Below are 20,394 nucleotides of genomic sequence, written 5' to 3' on the forward strand. Positions count from 1 at the left end.
GCTTCTAGACACTACATAAAGTCCCTGTAACGGTTGGAGATATACGGCTTCTTCTGACAGGTTTATCACCAAGGCTTCCTAGTGAAGCTAACCGAACCTTATCAAAATATGCCTCACAAACTTAGTTTTAATATGATTTACTTCTACTAGATTGAAACACCTGGTCCCTAAATGAAATAAAAATAAGGGGATGTGTGGTAAGATAGATTTTCAATGTATGTTTGTGCAATTTGAATAGAAACTTAGAATCAAAAGGCCAAAGTTTGCCCTTTCACTATTAAGCTTATTCTATCACTTGCCCTCATGGTGAAATTAAGTTTGACATTTTTTGGCAATGAATTGCCATTATATCAAGAAAAAAATATAGAAACATTGCAAGAGATATAAAGGTAATACTGCAACTAATATAATGAAATCAGTGAATTCCAGTCTATATAGTCATTTCTAGTTACCCCTATTTCTTATAGCATGACCGATCAACAACAAAAATGTAATTAAAGTAAGTTATATCTGTTGCAGTAAAGAAGTCATGGTTTGCTGCAGTGGATAACACAGGATGAGAGGCCTTGTTTAATTACATTGGATTATTTGGTTTATATACTGAAGAATTAAAACATTTACGATCATCTTTTCTAAATTAAAGCTGTGAAAGTTTGCTTCTTGAAACATTCCTACGTTTTGTATACTTATTTTTATTTTTGCTTTGAGGAAAAACTGTGAAAATTGAAAAAAAAACAGAATAAGAACAAAAAAGGACATCGATTTATGTTTACTTTAAATTATTTTAATTTAAAATATAAACATAATCTCTGTTAGTGAAAATATATGGCAGTCATATTCCTGAAACTCTTATCCATATGCATATACACAAGGCGCTGCATGATTCATATTAATCAAAACACCCCTACCCCTGAGCAACCCAATCTGTATCAAATTATAATGTAGAAAGAGTACAACGAATATTAAGTTTTTTTCTTAAATGTAAGAAGTTCTTCGTTAACACTAACTGCATTAAACTTAAGTTAGTTAATTATTTCACGAGCGCATCAATGAATAGTGTTTGTGGTTCTTATAGCTTGTAAAGCACTACTTGCACAATGAACAAATTAACAGATATGAAACAAACCCATCTTTAATTAACATGTCCATCACCGCTACCGCAGAATCCGCGACATGCAACTAGGCGTTTTTTCTTGTTGCCTTTTCTACGTAAATGACAGACGTCTTAGACGAAAGAAATCTAAAATAATTACGGCTTGTTAAATGGCATCTCTCAGATTTGATCTGCGATAAGCCATCCATCATTCTTTGTCCAACACAAGCAATATCAGCACGTTTTGTAGCGAGACCGGAATAAGAACTACATTCCCACTTTGATGATATTTTAACGGAAGCGGTAAAGAGGCGGATGTCGTAAAGTTTTGTTCAATTTTTCATATTTGTCAACCTACCTTCCATTAACAATTCTAACATACATACAATAAAATCAATTTATTACAGAGCTTGATATTTATCATCTGCGGTTTTCTTGAAGCATAAATGAAATTAACATTTTGATACTGACTATCAGAATTAGAGAAAATCTAGCTTTTGTCAGGCTTTTACGTAATGAAAATAACACTTTATTGTGGTACGTCCGAACTTTCAAATTTTAAGTGAACAAAAAAATACTTATTAAACTGAAAAAACTCTTAGAATGCAATCATAAAAACTCACAAAATCAACTGCAGATATCTGAATTGGTGAAGGTATTTCCTTTACAAAGTGTTTGAACATGGCTTATGGTGTCAAACACTCACTTCAATTACACTTTGAGTTAGGATTTGTCAACATTTTTAATGATAATCACAATAGCTTTGATTCTCCTGCATTCAAACTATCCTCAAACAGTAAAACAGTAAGAGTGCCAATTTCTCCATCAATTCGCCCGAAATTAATCTAAATATAGTAAAGTTCTTCTGTTTAGTTTTTATTCAGACCAAAACAAATTACTAGATAGCTTTGAAAAAATGCATTGAATAGTTACATCTCCGAAAGTACTATAAAAAAATCCAGCACAGTTCATCAAATATAGAATTAAGGAATTGGCAACACAATGAATCAGAGGCATGCGCCGGATCTGTAAAGGAACACAGTTTTGAGCAGATATGACCAAGATATCACAAATATTTTTTCTTCTAATAATTTTTGATCGGTACTTTTTTTCAACTTCCTTTTTGTTAAACAATTGATTAAGTAAACCTGAAGATAGGTACTATAAAATGTTATTGCGCTATTTTCCGATTTAAAACTATCTAAATATAATACGAAAAATCAACTTTATATATGTTTCTGAAATACAATGTTATTTTTTAATTTTTACTAACAAAGAAATATTTGCATCTTATAACTTTTAATTAAACTACTTATTTCAGCTATTTAAACAAAAGTTCAATTGAATTCAACGAATAGAATTAATTTATGTTCTAAAGAAAAAAAGATTTCCGTAAAATTTTCAAATACTGTTTAACCAAATACCTTCATACAAAAAAAATGACTTGAGCATGCCTATCAAAACTATAGAATTGCATTTATTTTAGAATTTCTTGACTGTTTGACTTCAGAAGAAGTCTTACTTTCGCTTTCTTTGCAGTGATAACATAGTTATACAGAAAAATCACAATATAATAACTCGGCTTCATGATGCAAATTTAATTAAGTTCAACAAAAGCAGGCTGTCGATTTATTGCTTTTTAAGTGATTTCAAAACTTAGCTTTACTCTACTGTAAGAACAGAAACAATAGATTGCAGGTAAAGAAAAGAGCTAGATAGACGCTGATCAAATATCAAGGGAAGAAATTATACAATAACTTGAGATTTAATTATATTTACTTTCTTAAACCATGGAACATTAGATTTTCATTTGTGCAAGCGCCACGTGTTGGGTATGGTAATATTTGTTTTCATTGTCGGTGTCATACCGCCAAGACCAAATCATCTTCACAAACGTGCTTGTTTCAACAATTGAAACATGGTATAGTATTAAACGCTATGATCGCATTTTTAAAGTGATTGACGATCTTATTCCGTTTTTATATCAAGGAATTAATTTTTCATTTCAATGTATTTCAATGAAAGCTCAGGCGATTAGGTAAACTCATAAACAGGAATATTGTCAGAGTTAACGCGTTTTGAAGTTCACAACAAGTATTCATTTCAAGAAGCAAGACAAAGGTACGGTTTTCTGCCGTTATCACGCAAAGAGCATACTTCTTTTGTGAGAGAATAATTTTATACATTTTGATACATTTAAAGAACTGTCAGGGAACAGGAATTCATTCTAAGTTTCCGTAACTGATACTGAAAGAAACGAATTTCAGCTTCTGTAAATTGCATGACGACGTACGCAAATTGAACATGGCATCAAGTCAGTGTTAAACATCACACTGAGTGTTTCCGTTATGTTTTAGCAATTGGTTGTCTAAAACAATTTTTATTACTATGTCAGCTTTGACAGAAAAACAGTAGGAAATATCAAAAATGAAAAACTGTTATTTCAGAGTAAAAAAATAAGCAAATTCAAAATGCTAAAATTAGTGCTTTAAATGTGGAAAAACGATTTTAGTGCTCACTTATCCACTTAATCTGTTTTGCCGTTGTAATATTTTTTTGCCTCTTGTTAATCAATTAAATTTTGAATATTGAAAGATCTTTCTTTAGGAACTCTTTGTATCAAAGTTTCGGAAAAAAAACACACGCATAAACATTTGTGAACATCAAACCATTCTATTCAGAACAGACAGAAACTCCATATGTCAACTGTTTCAGAAGGTGGTGCAACAGTATTTTTAATGCAATAAAGATAAAATAATAGAAAAGAAATCAGAAAAGAAAATAATACGATCTTGTATTCCAACGAGATGACCTTAACATGGAGATGTTCTTTTTTCAAAAGTTCAAGTAGGAATTCTATTGAACTTCTCACACAAGAAAACATTACCCAATAGAGAAGTCTAGAAAGTCGTAGAACATTTCAAGCCTTTACAAAGGAATTGTTAAAACGTTATAAGCATTATCTTGGCTTTTCTCTTTTCGAAGGGTTCCTCTGAAGAGCCTTATAATTCCTAACATTCTTACGTCATGATGATAGACAGTACATGTATGTCTTTAAAACGGACTTGATTTCCATGGTCTATCGCTTTTGATGGAATACATATTATTTTTTTTCTATTTATGATATAAATATTTAACATATTCGTGTTTCATCTCAATGCTTTGTGCCAAGTAGATGTCTACAATCAAAACCTTCAAGAATTTTTGTTTGCAGTAAGATAGACTAAGCTTGATGAATTCATTTTGTCAAATAATTTCCTTTTAAAAAAAGTCGAAGTATTTGAATTTTATACAAAACTGATAAAAATAATTACTCTATAGTGACAATGACTTTGTATCATTATGTTTTTTTGATTTTTTTCATATCAGTCAATAGTAATGGAGGCTTGCATAGCAGTAGTCTCAGTATTATAAGTTGTTAGGTAGGTTAAAATTGCAGTAGAAGTTGTTGTTGTTCAGCTTTTTATAATGGATTTATATACATAATATACATGTATTTTTGTCAATAGCATATACTTCAAAAAATAAAATTGAGAATGGAAAGGGGAATGTGTCAAACAGACAACAACCCGACCAAAAATCAGATAACAGCCGAAGGTCACCAATGGATAACACTCTACTAAGTTATTAACCCATTCCACCCTCGTTTCGATATTACTTTTATATTTATTGTGTATTTGTTCTCTCTCAGATGCGTGTAGTATTTGCCACTGGGGGATAAGCTTTCAATCTCAATTTACAATCAATCATTCATTTTAAAATTTTATAAAAGTATTAAATAAACACTGAGCATGCAGTCATCTTTTGGTATCTTAAAATTGTTTTATTCTAAATTTCTTTTTAAAAGAATTTTGTTTCAAAAGGATAATGAAAAAGAAATATGTTACTATTGAAATAAAAGGCGGGAAAAATACATACGCTATTGGGTTTTAACAAATGTGTTCTTCATCCTGCATCCTTGTTGCCAGAAAACAAAAAAGTGTTTTATTTGAAGCTCTAGTGTACTGTAGCGTATGATCCCGTTTAATTTTTTTTTTATATATGTATGTATAACTTGGAGCAAGTATAATTGGCAAAATACCATAAATTTGTTCAATATTAAGCATTCTGTCCTTAATTTCATTATACATTGACTAGTTTTATACTTAGCTTGAGAAAAAAACCTAACAATCACAATATGAACTTTCCCCCCTTTAAATGTGTCTATTTTAGTACTTTCTATCCTTGAAACCTTATAAACACACATCAAAACACCTCCATATTTAGGATTTATTAGAAAAACGCACCAATGTACCTTTTCTATAATTTATTTACAAAAACTGATCGGAATATTAATATGGTAATAGCATTCAAATTTTGTCAGATATTGTTTTATGGGTGATTTTAATTGTTATTGCAGGTCAATCGAATATACCTGTACTGGATCAAAAATTGACAACTTTTATTGTAAATTATTCAATGTGAAAAGGTGCACCAACATTTGTATATGTACAAATACAAAAATACTAGAATTATTTATTCCATGTGTGTAAGCGTTGTCATTCTTGTGTAACTAATATGAAAAAGTGCACCAACATAATTTGTATATGTGCAAATACAAAAAATGCTAGCATTATTTATTCCATATGTGTAAGAGTTGCCATTCTTGTGCAACATGTATGGTTCTTAGATAGGTAAACGTGAGGACACACATTCATAACTTTTTTTATGTTGGATGGATGAAAGAGCTGAGGGAAAAGTGGACATCTTTTTCTGACCGCAATTAACAGAGTGTGATTGTTAGTATGAAATTGAAATAACATCGGAAATACAGATATAGATGTGAGAACATGTTTATATGATGTTAAATGTCTTAATTTTAACAGACATGTTTAATAAAAACATCCACGCTTACCTCGACAATTACCAACAACTCATAGTTAAAGTAAAAGTGATTTTGGACATTTATTGGTTATGAACAAATGTATATCGGATAAACATCGTATTGTATTGGCACAGATATCACTGATTTTGATCGGAAACACCTGTGCATGGAACGGTATATTTAGAAGTGTGTCAAAAACGATAGTATAGCCTTATAGAAAATATATTTTTAGATTTTATATCTTTTTACAGATAGTTAGCAATCATTAAAATTAATTGAAATACTTTTACTTTCATTTCTTATAAAGGAACACTAACATAGGAACGGATTAGTTTAAAAATAGCATCCAATCACTTTAGATCAACAAAACAACATTCGCCTTTACGTCATTTTACTGTCCGAATTTTACTACTGATCTGTTCAGTTCTGTTTTGGTATTAGGATTTGGTCTTCTCTGCGTTTTTGTCAACTCATAACATCGGTATGGATTAGCAATCCTTTTACGAAAATATACGTAACAAACAAATAAAAACTTATTATATGATTCGACATATCAATATGACACCTATAATAATCATCAAATTACAACTTCAAAAGAACTATAAAATATGTATATCATCTCAACACCTCAAACATTCAAACTATGACATACACTTTACAACAGAGACACACATTAAAGAACATAGAGTCGTTGAGTCATCCTAGCACCTTGTAGTAGACCATGGGAGAAAATGAACATGTCAATAAACAAAAAGGCTATGAACAAGTGGGTGGTATCAAATGTTAACTGTTTGAAATATTGTCTTAAAACTATATGTACATAAAATTAGGGTTATGATTTTTGCATGTAGTCGTCATAAACTATGTATTTTGTCTAATCATTTAATATTAGGTCAATAACGTTGTGGTTTTTAAAAATCGAAAAATGTCATTTCAAAAGACAATAGTTGACATTATTATACTGCAAAAATTGAGATTTACTATTTTGAAACCTTTGTAATTTATGTAATTTAAAAAAAAACTTCAATGTTGGTCTTATAAAACCTTTCCAGGAAATGCTAATTTTAATCCATACTACACAAGTTTTATATATGTACAATGTAGGTTATTACTATAAAAATTAATGGGATTTGACAAGAAGTTAAGTATGAAGAATTAATATGTAAATTTTCATTGCACGTTGGTTAGTTGTCGACACAGTGGCATAATGAAAGAATGACTGTGATTTTTTCAAACAATTGGTTTATGACTCGCAAATAGTATGAAACAAACAAAAAACAAAACAAATAAAGTTTTTGGAATTAATATTCAAAAATGTCAAAATTAAATTGAATATCCATGTTGTTAGAATCAAAACATACTTGTAGTCTGGAAGCAAAGACAACACCAAAACTGAAAAACTCGAAAATGATATAATTTCTGAAGTTTTGTTTTGTAGTACATGCTGGCATTTCAGTAAATAAGCGTATCGTATACTATAGGTTAATAAATAAATGAAAAAATCTACACAGAGAATTATTTAATTTAGTTCTATATCTATAAAAACAATCCTATTGATTTGATTTTTTAAGTGTTTTGATTTTGAACCAATAAATAACCCAGTTTGACTTGAAAAATGAGATAAATTTTCATTTTAAAGAGTTATTGCAGCTGGTTTATTGATAGAAATGGTACGATTTAAGGTCACGAAAGTGAAATTATGTCAGATTACTAAATCCGCAGTAATATCTTCTGACTAAATTCGTTTACAAATCACCGGCTTAGCTGATGGCGATTTAACTGACAAACTTGTCAAAACATATGATTGATTCGGGAAGTTTGTACCAATGACAGTAAAAATGTGTCCCAAAACACGTTATAGACAAGTGTGTAACATATGAATCGATGTCGGTGCAGAGAGAAATCCGAATTTCTATATTACAGTTCATCAGTCATTTTTGAAGTGGCCTGCCTACATTCATCAAACGATGAAAATATAATTTGTAATATATGATGACTTTATAAGTTAATAATTGTGTCACTTTATTACCACATTTATTAACCCCTATTAACATTGGTAATATTTACATTTGTGGACAACATTTTTCATTTCTTTTAGATTATATATAATTTGACTGCATACCCTTAGCCAGTCGATATTTTGTGATAAAAGTGTCAAATTTAATGAGAACACATTACAATGAACATGAAAAAAACGACACATTCTTCAATAATGGAAACATGTTAAGATATATAAACCACTTTAATTCAATGCTGTCTTTCATAAAACAATTTTCAAAATACTGAAAGAGGAGTTTCGACTCCAAACATTACAATATAAAATAAGAAGATGTGTTATGATTGCCAATGAGACAACTATCCACCAGAAACCAAATGACGTAGATTTTAGCAACTTAATTTCACCATACGGCCTTCAACAATGAACAAACCTCATACCGCATTGCAATTTATAAAAGGCTCAAATATAACAAAATGTATTTTTGGATACAGGACCGGATTTATGTAGAAACGATATACAAATATAATGAACGGCAACAAACGTAAACACTGAATAACAACTTTGGACAGGCACATTAAAATATGGCAGACTTTTGAGCGTCTTGGTTTCCTGAATCGTTCGATTTCTCAGTGTCTGAATGTCGTATACAGTTTAAGTCTTTAAATTTATCAAATAAGAAATTAGTATCATAACAATGCATTGTTTAAGTCAGCAATAGTCTCAAAGCTACTTTTAAAATGCTACCTTAAAACTTTAAAAAAAAAAAATGACTGCTTATAACTTGAAGAAGACAAATATTCACCTTACAAGAATGTAAATAACAGATCAATGTACAGTTTCAACCATGAGCAAGCCCCACACCGTACTCTTACGTATTTCGATAAACAATATTTATTTTCATCTCATTCCCATATAGATATATGAAATGAGGTATGAGTACCAATGAGACAACATTTTTGGGTTAAAGAAGAAGAAAGTATATGTTCAGGTTAGAACTTCTAACTTATCGGGAATTAGAGGAGGAAAGAACGAAAAGTGACACAAAGCCTTACAATGGTCTATCATTGCTTTATACCACTTCATTTTAAGTCTGGTAGATAAACTCATCATAGATACCAGGACTAAATTTAGTATATACGCCAGACGCGAGTTTCGTCTACAAAAGACTCATCAGTGACGCTCGAATCCAAAAAAGATAAAAAGGCCAAATAAAGTACGAAGTTGAAGAGCATTGATGACCAAAATTCCTTAAAGTTTTGCCAAATAAAACTAAGGTAATCTATGCCTCAGGTAGAAAAGCCTTAGTTTTTTTCAAAAAATTCAAAAATTTGTAAACAGTAAATTAATAAATATAACCATATCAATGACAATTCATGTCAGCACAAAAAGTGCTGACTACTGGGCTTGTCTTATTGACAATCATGCCACATCATTGTAAGTCTGGTAGAGTTGTCTTATTGGCAATCATGCCACATCATTTTAAGTCTTGTAGATAGTTGTCTGATTGACAATCATGCCACATCATTTTAAGTCTGGTAGATAGTTGTCTTATTGGCAATCATGCCACATCATTTTAAGTCTGGTAGATAGTTGTCTTATTGGCAATCATGCCACATCTTTTCAGTTGTGTCTTACATCTCCTAGATACTAATAGGTCACAATTGAAGAAGTAGGTTTCATGTACTGTTACAGGGCAGTGAATTTGCAAATTTTAATAAATGTCATATTTGAAAATATATCAATTATGGTATATTTACAAATGCAAATTTACATTTGACATTTGCCAATTTACAGGGATTGTATTATTCGAGTGTATCATGTAAACTATTTTGAGAACAGCATTATGAAAAAAATATTGAAGATTTAGATCATACTTTTTTGTTTAAATGCTTTCAAAATATAAACATATATTCAAAGGTTTTTTTCAATATCTTTATAAGTGAAATATGAGGTCTGTATACTTAAAAACTAGAAGTGAAAATAACTTTATAGAAACCTCATAATATCCACATAAATCGAGTTGATATCATAATATTCTGTTGAACCATATCATTATTTTAATATGAAAAAGTGTCATTTAAGACTTTATTCTGACTTGAGGCAAAGGATTCTAATTTTCTAAACAAACTATTTCATGTGATCGACCTGATAAGACCGGTATCATAGTTAATCTACAAAATGAGTTTATAAATTGTTAAAAGGAGGAGCTTTTTAAGTGTGTATTTATAAAGTAATAAAATCTCTTTGTTATATCAATATTTGCACAAAAAACAGATTAGATAAAGCAATTTAGTCATTATTGATTGACTGAAAATCAATAAACGGATTTCTCTCAATGAAATCGGTTTTGAGAAAATATAAATATAACCCGAATAGTTCAGTCCCTCTCCGTAATTGACTCTCAAACTCGCAAACTCGTCTTGATATGGCCATCGTAGATCAGTAGAATATACCAACTGAATTATTCGGGATGAGGGAAATTTTGATTTTGCTGACCATCACCTACATGTTAAAAATTATCGGATTTTTTTTTCATTTTCCTAAACACTGAATTAATAGTCTATATTTTACTATTCAATTACTTTTCCGTACAAGTATAAGTTTATTACTAACATTATGTTAAAAAGTGACTTTTACTGTTCTAAATTTTCGGTGGAAAATGAATATAATTTTGAATTAAAACAAAATTTAATAAATTGTTATTTCATCGCTTTATCTTTATTCGGTAAAGTTCCATAAATTTACTAATGCGTATGTTTACCAATAATTCACTTCTTCAAATAATTATAGAGTTTTCAATTCAGATGCATCAAAGACCATATGACGATATTGATTGATTTTTGGTTGTCTAACGTCCAGTGGAAAATATTTCAAGCATTTTCCGGACAATAGGACTAGAAGGCGAGTATCTACTGATAAGACCGAAATGTTTTGGTCGGGAGTGCCAACCATTTTTCCAAGTGGCCACCAGACGCTAAATCACTATAGTTAAGTCACATATACCGGCCTTAATTTCTTGGGTATACGTCAACAAGACAGAAACCAAACAACAAAACAATCGATCATCTAGAATAAGAGCAACATGCGTCTTAAACAACAGACGGTTGTCTCATGATAAAATAGGAAAAGTTCTTAATCGTCCATAATCAAACAATCTGACTAGATGTACCAGCATCGTATGGACTACAGGCAGTCTGGGATAGTGAAAGTCTAACTAAATATTCGCAGATCGGTTTCTTGGGAGTCTTTAGTGGATGAAACGCGTGTATGGCGTATAAAATTTGAAGCCTAGTATCCATGAGGAGTTTATTTTTATCATACTTCGCAAAATGTAACCGAAATATTTGCAGATAAAGACTTAATAGATTTTCCAATGCGATTGGTTTTTACGTGACTATTGGAGAAATAAAAAGCACGTGTAACCTAATATACTAACATCGCATAAGAAAGCATTTACTAATAATCTCAATCATTTTCAAAAGACAATAAAGGCAGACGTTTCTGTCCATAATGATCGAATTCTGTTTCCGTCGTTTGCTGTTTAACTGGACATTTCTGAGCAGCGCAATTACCATTGTCTTCAGCGGAAAGAGCTGTGATTTTAGGTAGACAGTTCAGAAATATCGTAATTAACGTGATCTTCCACGAGACTTCTACGTAATTAAAGAGCGTTTGTTGTCTTGTAAGTGTTAAGAAGAACGGACATTTTGATGATAGGTGTGAAGAAAGGGAAGCAAATACTAAATGAGAATTATAATTAAGTCTGAAAGATTGTGACGTCAAATATTTGTCTTCCAGTAACTATTATATTTCGCGTTGGTTACTGTTTGATTGCTAACATGCACCGTCAGTTTTTTGATAGTTCAGGTTTGTTTTACCAAAGAGGCTTTAAACATAGAACATTGAAGTTATTTTTCAGCTAATACAATAAAAAGAAAAAAAATCCGTTACAAAAAAACTGATTTCCGAGAAAAACTCAAAACGGAAAGTCCAAAATCAACTGAATAACAAAATCGAAACCTCAAACACATCAAACGAATGGACATTTTCAATAAATATGATTTTCTTTACGGTACTTTCTGAAGTTAAAAAGTGCAAGTCACTATAGCTTTCATCATAAATTAATATTTCATAATAAAATTATAAATTTAAGGACTTAAAAGAGTTTAATGAATTATAAATATATCTGAGACATTTCTGTGGGATTAAGTTTCAAACCACGTGAAGCTGGCACTAACATATTTGAAACCATTAAGCATGAAAAAGGAAGCATCAAAGTTTATTCCATGTCGACTGTTAAATGGGGAGAAAATCGATCACTAAAATCATTTCTAAAAAGGACATGATTTTAATTTGATGCCTCTTGTCAAAAGCAGATTTAGCCTCTTGTATCTGCTTAACCTGTCGATATTCCGAAAGTGATCTCTGATGCAGGACCGCAGTTAATGTCTCAGGATCGCAGCTAATGTCTTAATTCATCGATTCTTGGATGATTATTATGTTAAATTTTACAGTTCATACAATGGATGAAAGATGATCGTTTTCACGTTGATTTAAATAGAGAAAGAAGAACAGCATCTGTTGAAATCGGACACATAAGGTGTTTGCAATATTAATTTTTCGTCGGGCATTTATATTGGGGCCAATGGGGACTATAAGTAAAAAATGGTTAGTGAAAGGCTTTACTTTTATAAAGCAGGAAAATATAATGGTTCTTTTATGAGTTCATTTTGTATATCAAACCATGAATAAAAGCGAAATAGTCCTTTCTTGGATGTTGAGAGGGATATTAAATGCTTTGCAGTCATGACCCCTGAATAAGGCCTCGATTACGCCATTTATTTTTACGTCCCACTGGGATAAGACGTGTGCCCTTTTATGAAAAAGGTAAAAGGTATGAAAATATTTGAATTACTAATATCGATTAGGAACAGGTTTCAAATAAAAAGCTTCATAACATTCTATCAATTTTGTATATACACAACCTTACAGTGATTTTAAATTTCAAATATTGGTTTAGTGAATGGATGCAGTTTTCTGTTTTGAAATATTTGTAACATATGGTATACAAAGATATAGATTAAAAGAATTATACATATTAAAACGAATTCCGTTCCAAAGCTTCTACACAGAGTGCAACAAACGTATCTATCCCTTACTAAACCTACTTATCAGGGTGAAACCATCCCGAACTATAAACCCACTTACCAAGCAGGGTGTAACCAAATTTTCCCATCCCTAACTAAACCCACGTATAAGGGTGCAACCAGAGTATCCATATCGAACTATACACATACCAGGGAGCAAACAACGTTCCCATTCCTACCTAAACCATCTTAATTGTTACAATATAAAACACTTTTTGGTTTGGAAAATATATTTTACTTGCGTTCAAGTAGCATGTTTTCAATCTGCAGTTAAACATGTATTAAAATTCTAAATTTTCACCAATACAGTGTTCTCGAATATTCTTGCTGCTGCAGGTCATATTATAAAGTATATTTAAATAAATTGATTTAAGTATGTTCCTCATATCCTCAAATATGAGTCAAACGTAATTCCATACATATGCACTGATCCACAATTTCTTATTTCTGAACATTCCTTCTTCCCGAGGAGTCACTTCTAGAATGTTTGGCACCGGTTGAACGTGATAAAACTTCAATGTGTATTTTATTAATTTACATGTCGACGAAGATCCGAATAATTTAATAGAAAAGCAAATTTACTAATAAAAGACAATATTTACTTTTTACTTGTAAAGTGGATTAGTACATGCAAGATATTGAATGGGTAGACTATACCACTCAACTTTGACTAGTTATGTAAACACTGGAAAGATTCAGAATAGAATACTGAAGAGCCAATTCTGGCATATGCGTGTGGCTTAGGCAGACGACAGCCTCGACTACAACCGGACTGAAACACTGCTTTCTAATATAACTGAAGAAGAATTTGTATTTTAATCTATTTTGAACCAAATAACCTTTTCTTACATCAAAATAAAATAGCTGGGTTTGAAGGGTGGGGAATTTGAGTTTCATACGATTTCAAACTTCCAACAAATATATTATATTAAGCAGCAGGTATCTCTGGGTTTTTGTTTTTGTTTAGATCTATTTTCGTGAGAGTTTTGATCGATTTATAAACTGGAAAATAGAAAATATAAACTATTGTTTAATTTCCCAATATATCCAAACATTATCTATTATACCGAATAAAGGAGTTAATACAATTATATAAGTTGTGTCCTTTTAAAAGTAAGTATCGTTTATTTTTTAAAAACACAGTCCCAATATCCAAATCAACGAAAATGAATTTACCGCCCATCCAAAAGTATTTGCAAGCCTTCTAAGGATAAATTGTTCCCAATCGTCAATTTCATAAGAATAATCCCCAAAACTTGCCCATATCATATATACGAACATTTACTTTAACGAAAATAACATGCAATTCATTTCTTCTTGTCCAAATTCTGGTACAAAATAAACTCTAAAATGCCTTATTTATTTATCTCGCTAGACAATATAGGCATAAGGGATTACAAGGTTAGCAGAGTTCAAGTCCGGTTCATCAATACCTGATATATTTTTGGTGATTCCCTAAAACATGATGAAATTCTATAAATATCAACAGGTGTAAATAACAACAACATCAGTGAATCAACGCCATGGACAAAGATAAATGGTCTTCATAATGGACATTATATATTTTACAAGTAGGGGGTGTAATTACAAGGAAACGTTGTCAAACAACTTGTAAAGGTATTCTGAAACATTTTTCATAAGATGTGACAAAACAATGACAGACTTATCATTACCCTTAAAACATATAATCTGCCATCTTGTGACAGGAACTTGTCGTTCTTATGTCTTTACTTTTATGAAATTGGTATTTTCTCAACCATTTGGTGGCAGTACATATGCGTATTCAATATTATCTATCCACGTGACATTTTTTATAAATAAAGAAAAAAAAGGGGTACTATATTTTGGTAAAGATGTTAAATAACTACACTTTCCCAATTTCAAAAAAATAAATTCCACTTTGCAAAGTGAAATTGGTTTGAAATAAAATAGATTTTGATCTGTAATAATCTGGGTTTAGGATGCAAGAATGATTTGTAATTTGTTTATAGTTTCGTGTGTTTAAGAAGTAATTTTTCCATACAAAAATGTCTAACTGTTCTTGAAATCCAAGCAAGAAAAATGGGCAAAAGAACAAGGACAAAGTTACATTTGACGGCGCGGTCTATCATAGTCACCAGTCAGTCAATAGCAAACAACTACACTTATTCCAGGAATTTTGCTCATAACAATAAACGACTTTCTCGTTATAAAGAAATTAGTACGATTGCAAAATTAACAACAGAAATGTCTACATAAAAATCCCGTTTATTTCTTTTGTATAGTCATGCGGTATATAACAATTATATATATTTACTTGTATAATCATATATTTTAATGTTTTAACCTCAATACTCCGCATTTTCATTATTTATCCTGATTTTACCATATTTTTAAATTAGTCAAATTTAACCACTTCAGTCACAGGATAAATCAAGGCTAAACATGTTATGTTAAGATCGAATGTTCTAGTTATAAGTTTTCTCAATCAACTTCCTAATTAATTAGACAGTAAATTTCAATTTGATATTAAATATGTGAATCATCTGTGCATAGTCTCCCATAAAAGACACCACAAATATTTTTAATTTAACCGCAGAAGTCAAAATACAGATCAAACCTATTATTTGTTTTTCATTAAGGCGTAATTAATTAGCTTTGCTTTCGAATCTATAAAGTTTTTACGCTAATACATAGAACACTACGATTTTTCATATGCAGTTATGTATATTTGTAATAAGCATAGATACATCTTTTCGTCTATTCTTATTTTGTTTTTTAAATATTTAAAAAGACAACAAATAAATTATTTTGTTTTTTAAATATTTAAAAAGACAACAAATAAACAAACTCGCAAAGTTTTTTTTTTGAAGGTTTTACAACCCCCCTATAAGGATAACTTATAAAGCACTCAACATGTCAAATATTATGATTTAATTCTTTAATTCTTTTTACATATTTTTATACTTATGTAATTTATTGTCAATATTTGTTCTGATCAAAAGATGGAAATGCCTCCCAGAAACAAACCAAAATGTGGTTTACAGTTTTGTAAAATATATGTTTTCTTTTGTTAAGCTTTGATTATAACCGTTCTTATTGGGGCTTAGTTCAAGATTCTACATCTAGATAAAAACAACTGACCGTTAGAAAAATAATCGTTAAAATGAAATTAATTTTCATATTCAAATAATTCAAATAATTCAAAATTCTAACGAGTATCTATGAAAAAAACAGATTTTCAAGTATATAATAAGGATATGTTAATAGTATATTCGCTTCTTTTTTCTGCATTATGCTATTTTAAGACCTTTAAATACAAGTTTATTCATTGTATTATAAAAGTTTTTAAGAATCGTAATTATAGAATTAAATAAAGAAATATGTGGCTGATGAGTTTGAAACCGGTAGCAAATTTTCAGTTTACTTTTCATTTCTGAAATTCATGCAGCGAATGTGGTGTCCCATCATATATATATAATAAATGATAAACTTTATATTTAAACCTGAAATTTAATTAAAATTGAAATATCTTTGGTGTGGTTATTACTGAAAACAGTCCTTAAAAAATGTTAAAATTTGATAGTGTTGATCGTTAATTGAAGTATTAAATTTAATATCCTTCTTTTTCTTTAATTTGTGGGTCGCCAAATCTTATACTTTTAACCAATTCTATTTAATCTTAATTTTGTTGAAATTGGAAAGCGACAGAAATAGAAAAAAGAATGCCAAAAATTAAACATATAGAAGAATGTGAATTGTGAATTTTCAAAATCATATGTTTTTATAATCATATCACATGAAAAATGATATTTCCGATAAAATGCATGCTGCGTATCTTTCAAGATTACGCCGAGTATATTATTTTAGATAAGACTGCATTATTTTGAGAATACATTTCAACACAATAATTTGTTAACTATTTTTTTTCTGCACGAGATCTGTTATCTATTAGCATCTACCAATAAACCATTTGAAAACAAGAGGAATAACATTATTCTCGGTAATTTACAAGATTCCGATGCAATGAAAGCATTAAAACAAGACAAGTAACTATTAGACAAAATTATTAACCAGATACCACGAGATTTTCTCCCTGTGGTTTATGTGTATTCCTATTTGCGTCAAAAGGAAAACTCACTGGGGAGAAACATACGTATACAAACAAAACTGTCATTATACCGATCATAAACTGTCAAAAATTAGAACGTTACAATGTAACACAGTAATAAACAAAACATGGACTTTTTACACTACCTGTTTTCGGGGTGTTCCGTTTTATTTGCATCCACCGGAACGGCTTTGTTTGCAGTTCTTGTCCAGAAATAGGCTCCTGTTTTATTTGTGTTGCATGTGACGGTTGCTGAAGTGAAGAACCATACGGGTTTGACAACGAACAGGATCCGTAATTTTCTAAACATGCGTTAGGATAGTTTGTCCGTCCGGGAGAAAGACTCATCTGAGCCCCTCCAAGATGAATGTCACCGTTTATTGTCAACCCATTATGATTATGCCCATTTAAGTAATTGTCCACCAAATGGCTTTGGTTTTCAGGTAGATCATATCCGGAATTTCTCGAATGTCTTGGAATGATAGTGGAATTAACTGGATATGAAAGACACTGTCCGTTTCCAAGTGAAAGGTCTACTCCGGACAAATTGTGTGGAATGACATTTTCTGATCCGTAATAATTTTGTCCCGTATCTAACGAACGATTATTAACAGCATTATATCCATAAATATTATTTGGGATTTCTGAATTAGAATAACCGTTTCCATAATGTTGAGAATCTAAGTTACAAAGTGTGTAATCACTCTCCGTATTCATAATTTAGACCGTTAAATTGTCAATAGGGGTGCCTAAATTAGCCCGTCGATCTAAAGATAAATCTAAAATAAATGAAGCTAAATTACAACTTGAAAATGACAAGATTAGAGAGACTTATACCAGCCACGTGACAATCTCTATCCAATCACGATCAATTTAACTACATCAGTTGGTAGTCAACGTTTGATTGATGGATTATTTCACAAACTTACTCAGCCGTAACGGAGACGTCGACGTCCTTAAAAACAATCATCAATGCTTTATGAACTCGTTTTTTCTGTTTATTTTATGCAAAACTCATATAACATGATTGGTTCTGATTCTTATATCAATATTTATTTTTCCAACGGTATTGTTGATTTTTGTATTGGATGGTATCATAACTCGATTATATCATCAAAGAACAAAATTGTCTTTTTTGATTTACCTATACAGGTAAAATATGATATTATTTTCATATGATTTGTATATGATCTGCCAAAGTCAATAGACCGTAACTAGATACACATGGTTTAAATTTTTGTTTGGAAAATACATAATTTATCGCAATATTCATTTTTCGTCAAGTGGTTTTATTTTAGATAGCTCGGTATGAAGTATAATATATCTGTCATCGTTGTAAAGCAAAACCACCACGAATGCATTTGCCATATTTCCCAATCAGCGGGGATACCCTAAGAAAAAATAACTTTCAGCATCTAAAATTCTTATTGTAGCCAGCCAAATCTCTGACAAAGAAAAATCTATTCAAGATGAGAAAATGTTTTCGTAACACCATGATTCCAAAATAACTATTTTACATTTAACAAAGGGTTAAACGCTGAGAATATTTTATTACCAAATATTATGAAAATAATTTTAATATTTCCAAGGAGAATTTTATTTACTTTTTAAAATTGTTGTTGGGAAATTGAACTATTGAACGGTCAGTAATTTTCATTTTAAACTCAAGTCTCTTAACATGCAATTACTCCGGTTTCAAGAAACTATTTTCCCACGGACTTACTTATAGTTCGTCATGTTGCAATATTTGTGCTTTTACTACAGTTTCATCCTTTTTCACTAAAATGATTTGCGTTCAATTGCAGAATTTTGATAAAAACAGTTGTACTGCGAAACAAATCAATCTATATTGAAAATATCAGTTTCAAGTATTTTTAAAATAAGTATATAAAATCTCGAATTCATTCCTTTATCTTGAATTTGATGCGACTGCAAAACAGGTTAGAGGTTAAGCATGGAAGTAATATTTAGATCTAAATATTACTTCCATGGTTTGATTCACCATTTTCGACATAATAAAATGGCTGTTCCAAGTCAGGATTATGATAGTTGATGTCCATTCGTTTGATGTGTTTGAGCTTTTGATTTTGCCGTTTTGAATTTTCCTCGGAGTTCAGAATTTTTGTAATTTTACTTTGTACTGTGAAACACATTAATTCATATTAAAAATATAAGGTACAAGTATTTAAAACTAAGTATATAAAATCTCGAAATCATTCATTTGCACAGAATTTTAATAAAAAATATAATTAAAACCAAGTATCCGCTCAACAATCTGTAGGTATACTCCCGAGATTATGGTCTTATAACGTTCCAGGTACTTAAATGATACTTTATCTTGATAGATTTTTATCTAATTTACAACTGAAAGTGATACCTTAAGTTCATTTAAATCATTTATAATAATAAAATAATTATGGTATCTGCAAAATGCTTGTATGTTTTCATGCTTTAGGCAAATATTTGTGTGATGATACTTTTGCATGTTGAAAAAAAGAATAAAATTGAAAATACAAAATTAGTTAAAAAATGGTTTTTTTTTTTATTTAAAAAAATATATACCTTATTTAACGGTAAACATGATAAATAACACACATATACACATTAAATTAAATAGTCAATTATTTCATTCACAATTTGCCTGAATGGGGCCAGTTTTACATATTAATGGAGTGAACAGAAAAACTCTAAACTTATTTACAATTTGCATACACCTACTAAGTTCCAAATTTCGACTCTTCAGGATGACTTGACATAATCATTAACTATACTAATTTATTCGTACTAATATACAGTTATACCAAGAGCCAACAGTGGCGTAGCCAGGGGTAAATGGATTTGGATGCCAAACTGTCGCAAACAAATCGCCGAAAAATTGGGACCATTTTATGCAGAAATATATATTTTCTGCCTTTTTCTTTGAATGCATTTGTTAGTACTTTCCCCTGGATTCCGACATTGGTTAGATTTTTGTTTCAAATCCATTAATAAAAGCCTTGAAAATATTGAATAGGGTTCCAATGATAATTTTATTATTTACGAAATTAACAATCAGAATATTTACAACAACAAGTTCAGCTTTCTTCCCTTAAGAGATGCATATTTTGTAATGACATTTTGTCTATCCATTTCAACATCTCTATAGATATGCAGCATAGCAAGCGCCGATAGACGGTTTGTTCTCATCGTGGTTCGCAATTA

At 30.4% G+C, this 20,394-nt stretch overlaps 1 protein-coding gene across 1 annotated transcript in view; it reads right to left on the reverse strand.

Annotated features, from left to right (window-relative positions):
- Nucleotides 1-18,019, reverse strand: part of LOC139511876 (homeobox protein Hox-A1a-like) — a 28,683-nt gene extending 10,664 nt beyond the window's left edge. The window contains exon 1 of the mRNA XM_071299012.1: nucleotides 17,340-18,019. Within this exon, the coding sequence (XP_071155113.1) occupies nucleotides 17,340-17,910 (571 nt within the window). The 5' untranslated portion in view covers nucleotides 17,911-18,019. The remainder of the gene's footprint in view (nucleotides 1-17,339) is intronic.
- Between the last annotated feature and the right edge of the window lie 2,375 nt (nucleotides 18,020-20,394).

This window comes from Mytilus edulis, chromosome 2 (assembly GCF_963676685.1).
Source record: "Mytilus edulis chromosome 2, xbMytEdul2.2, whole genome shotgun sequence".
Classification (NCBI taxonomy): domain Eukaryota; kingdom Metazoa; phylum Mollusca; class Bivalvia; order Mytilida; family Mytilidae; genus Mytilus; species Mytilus edulis.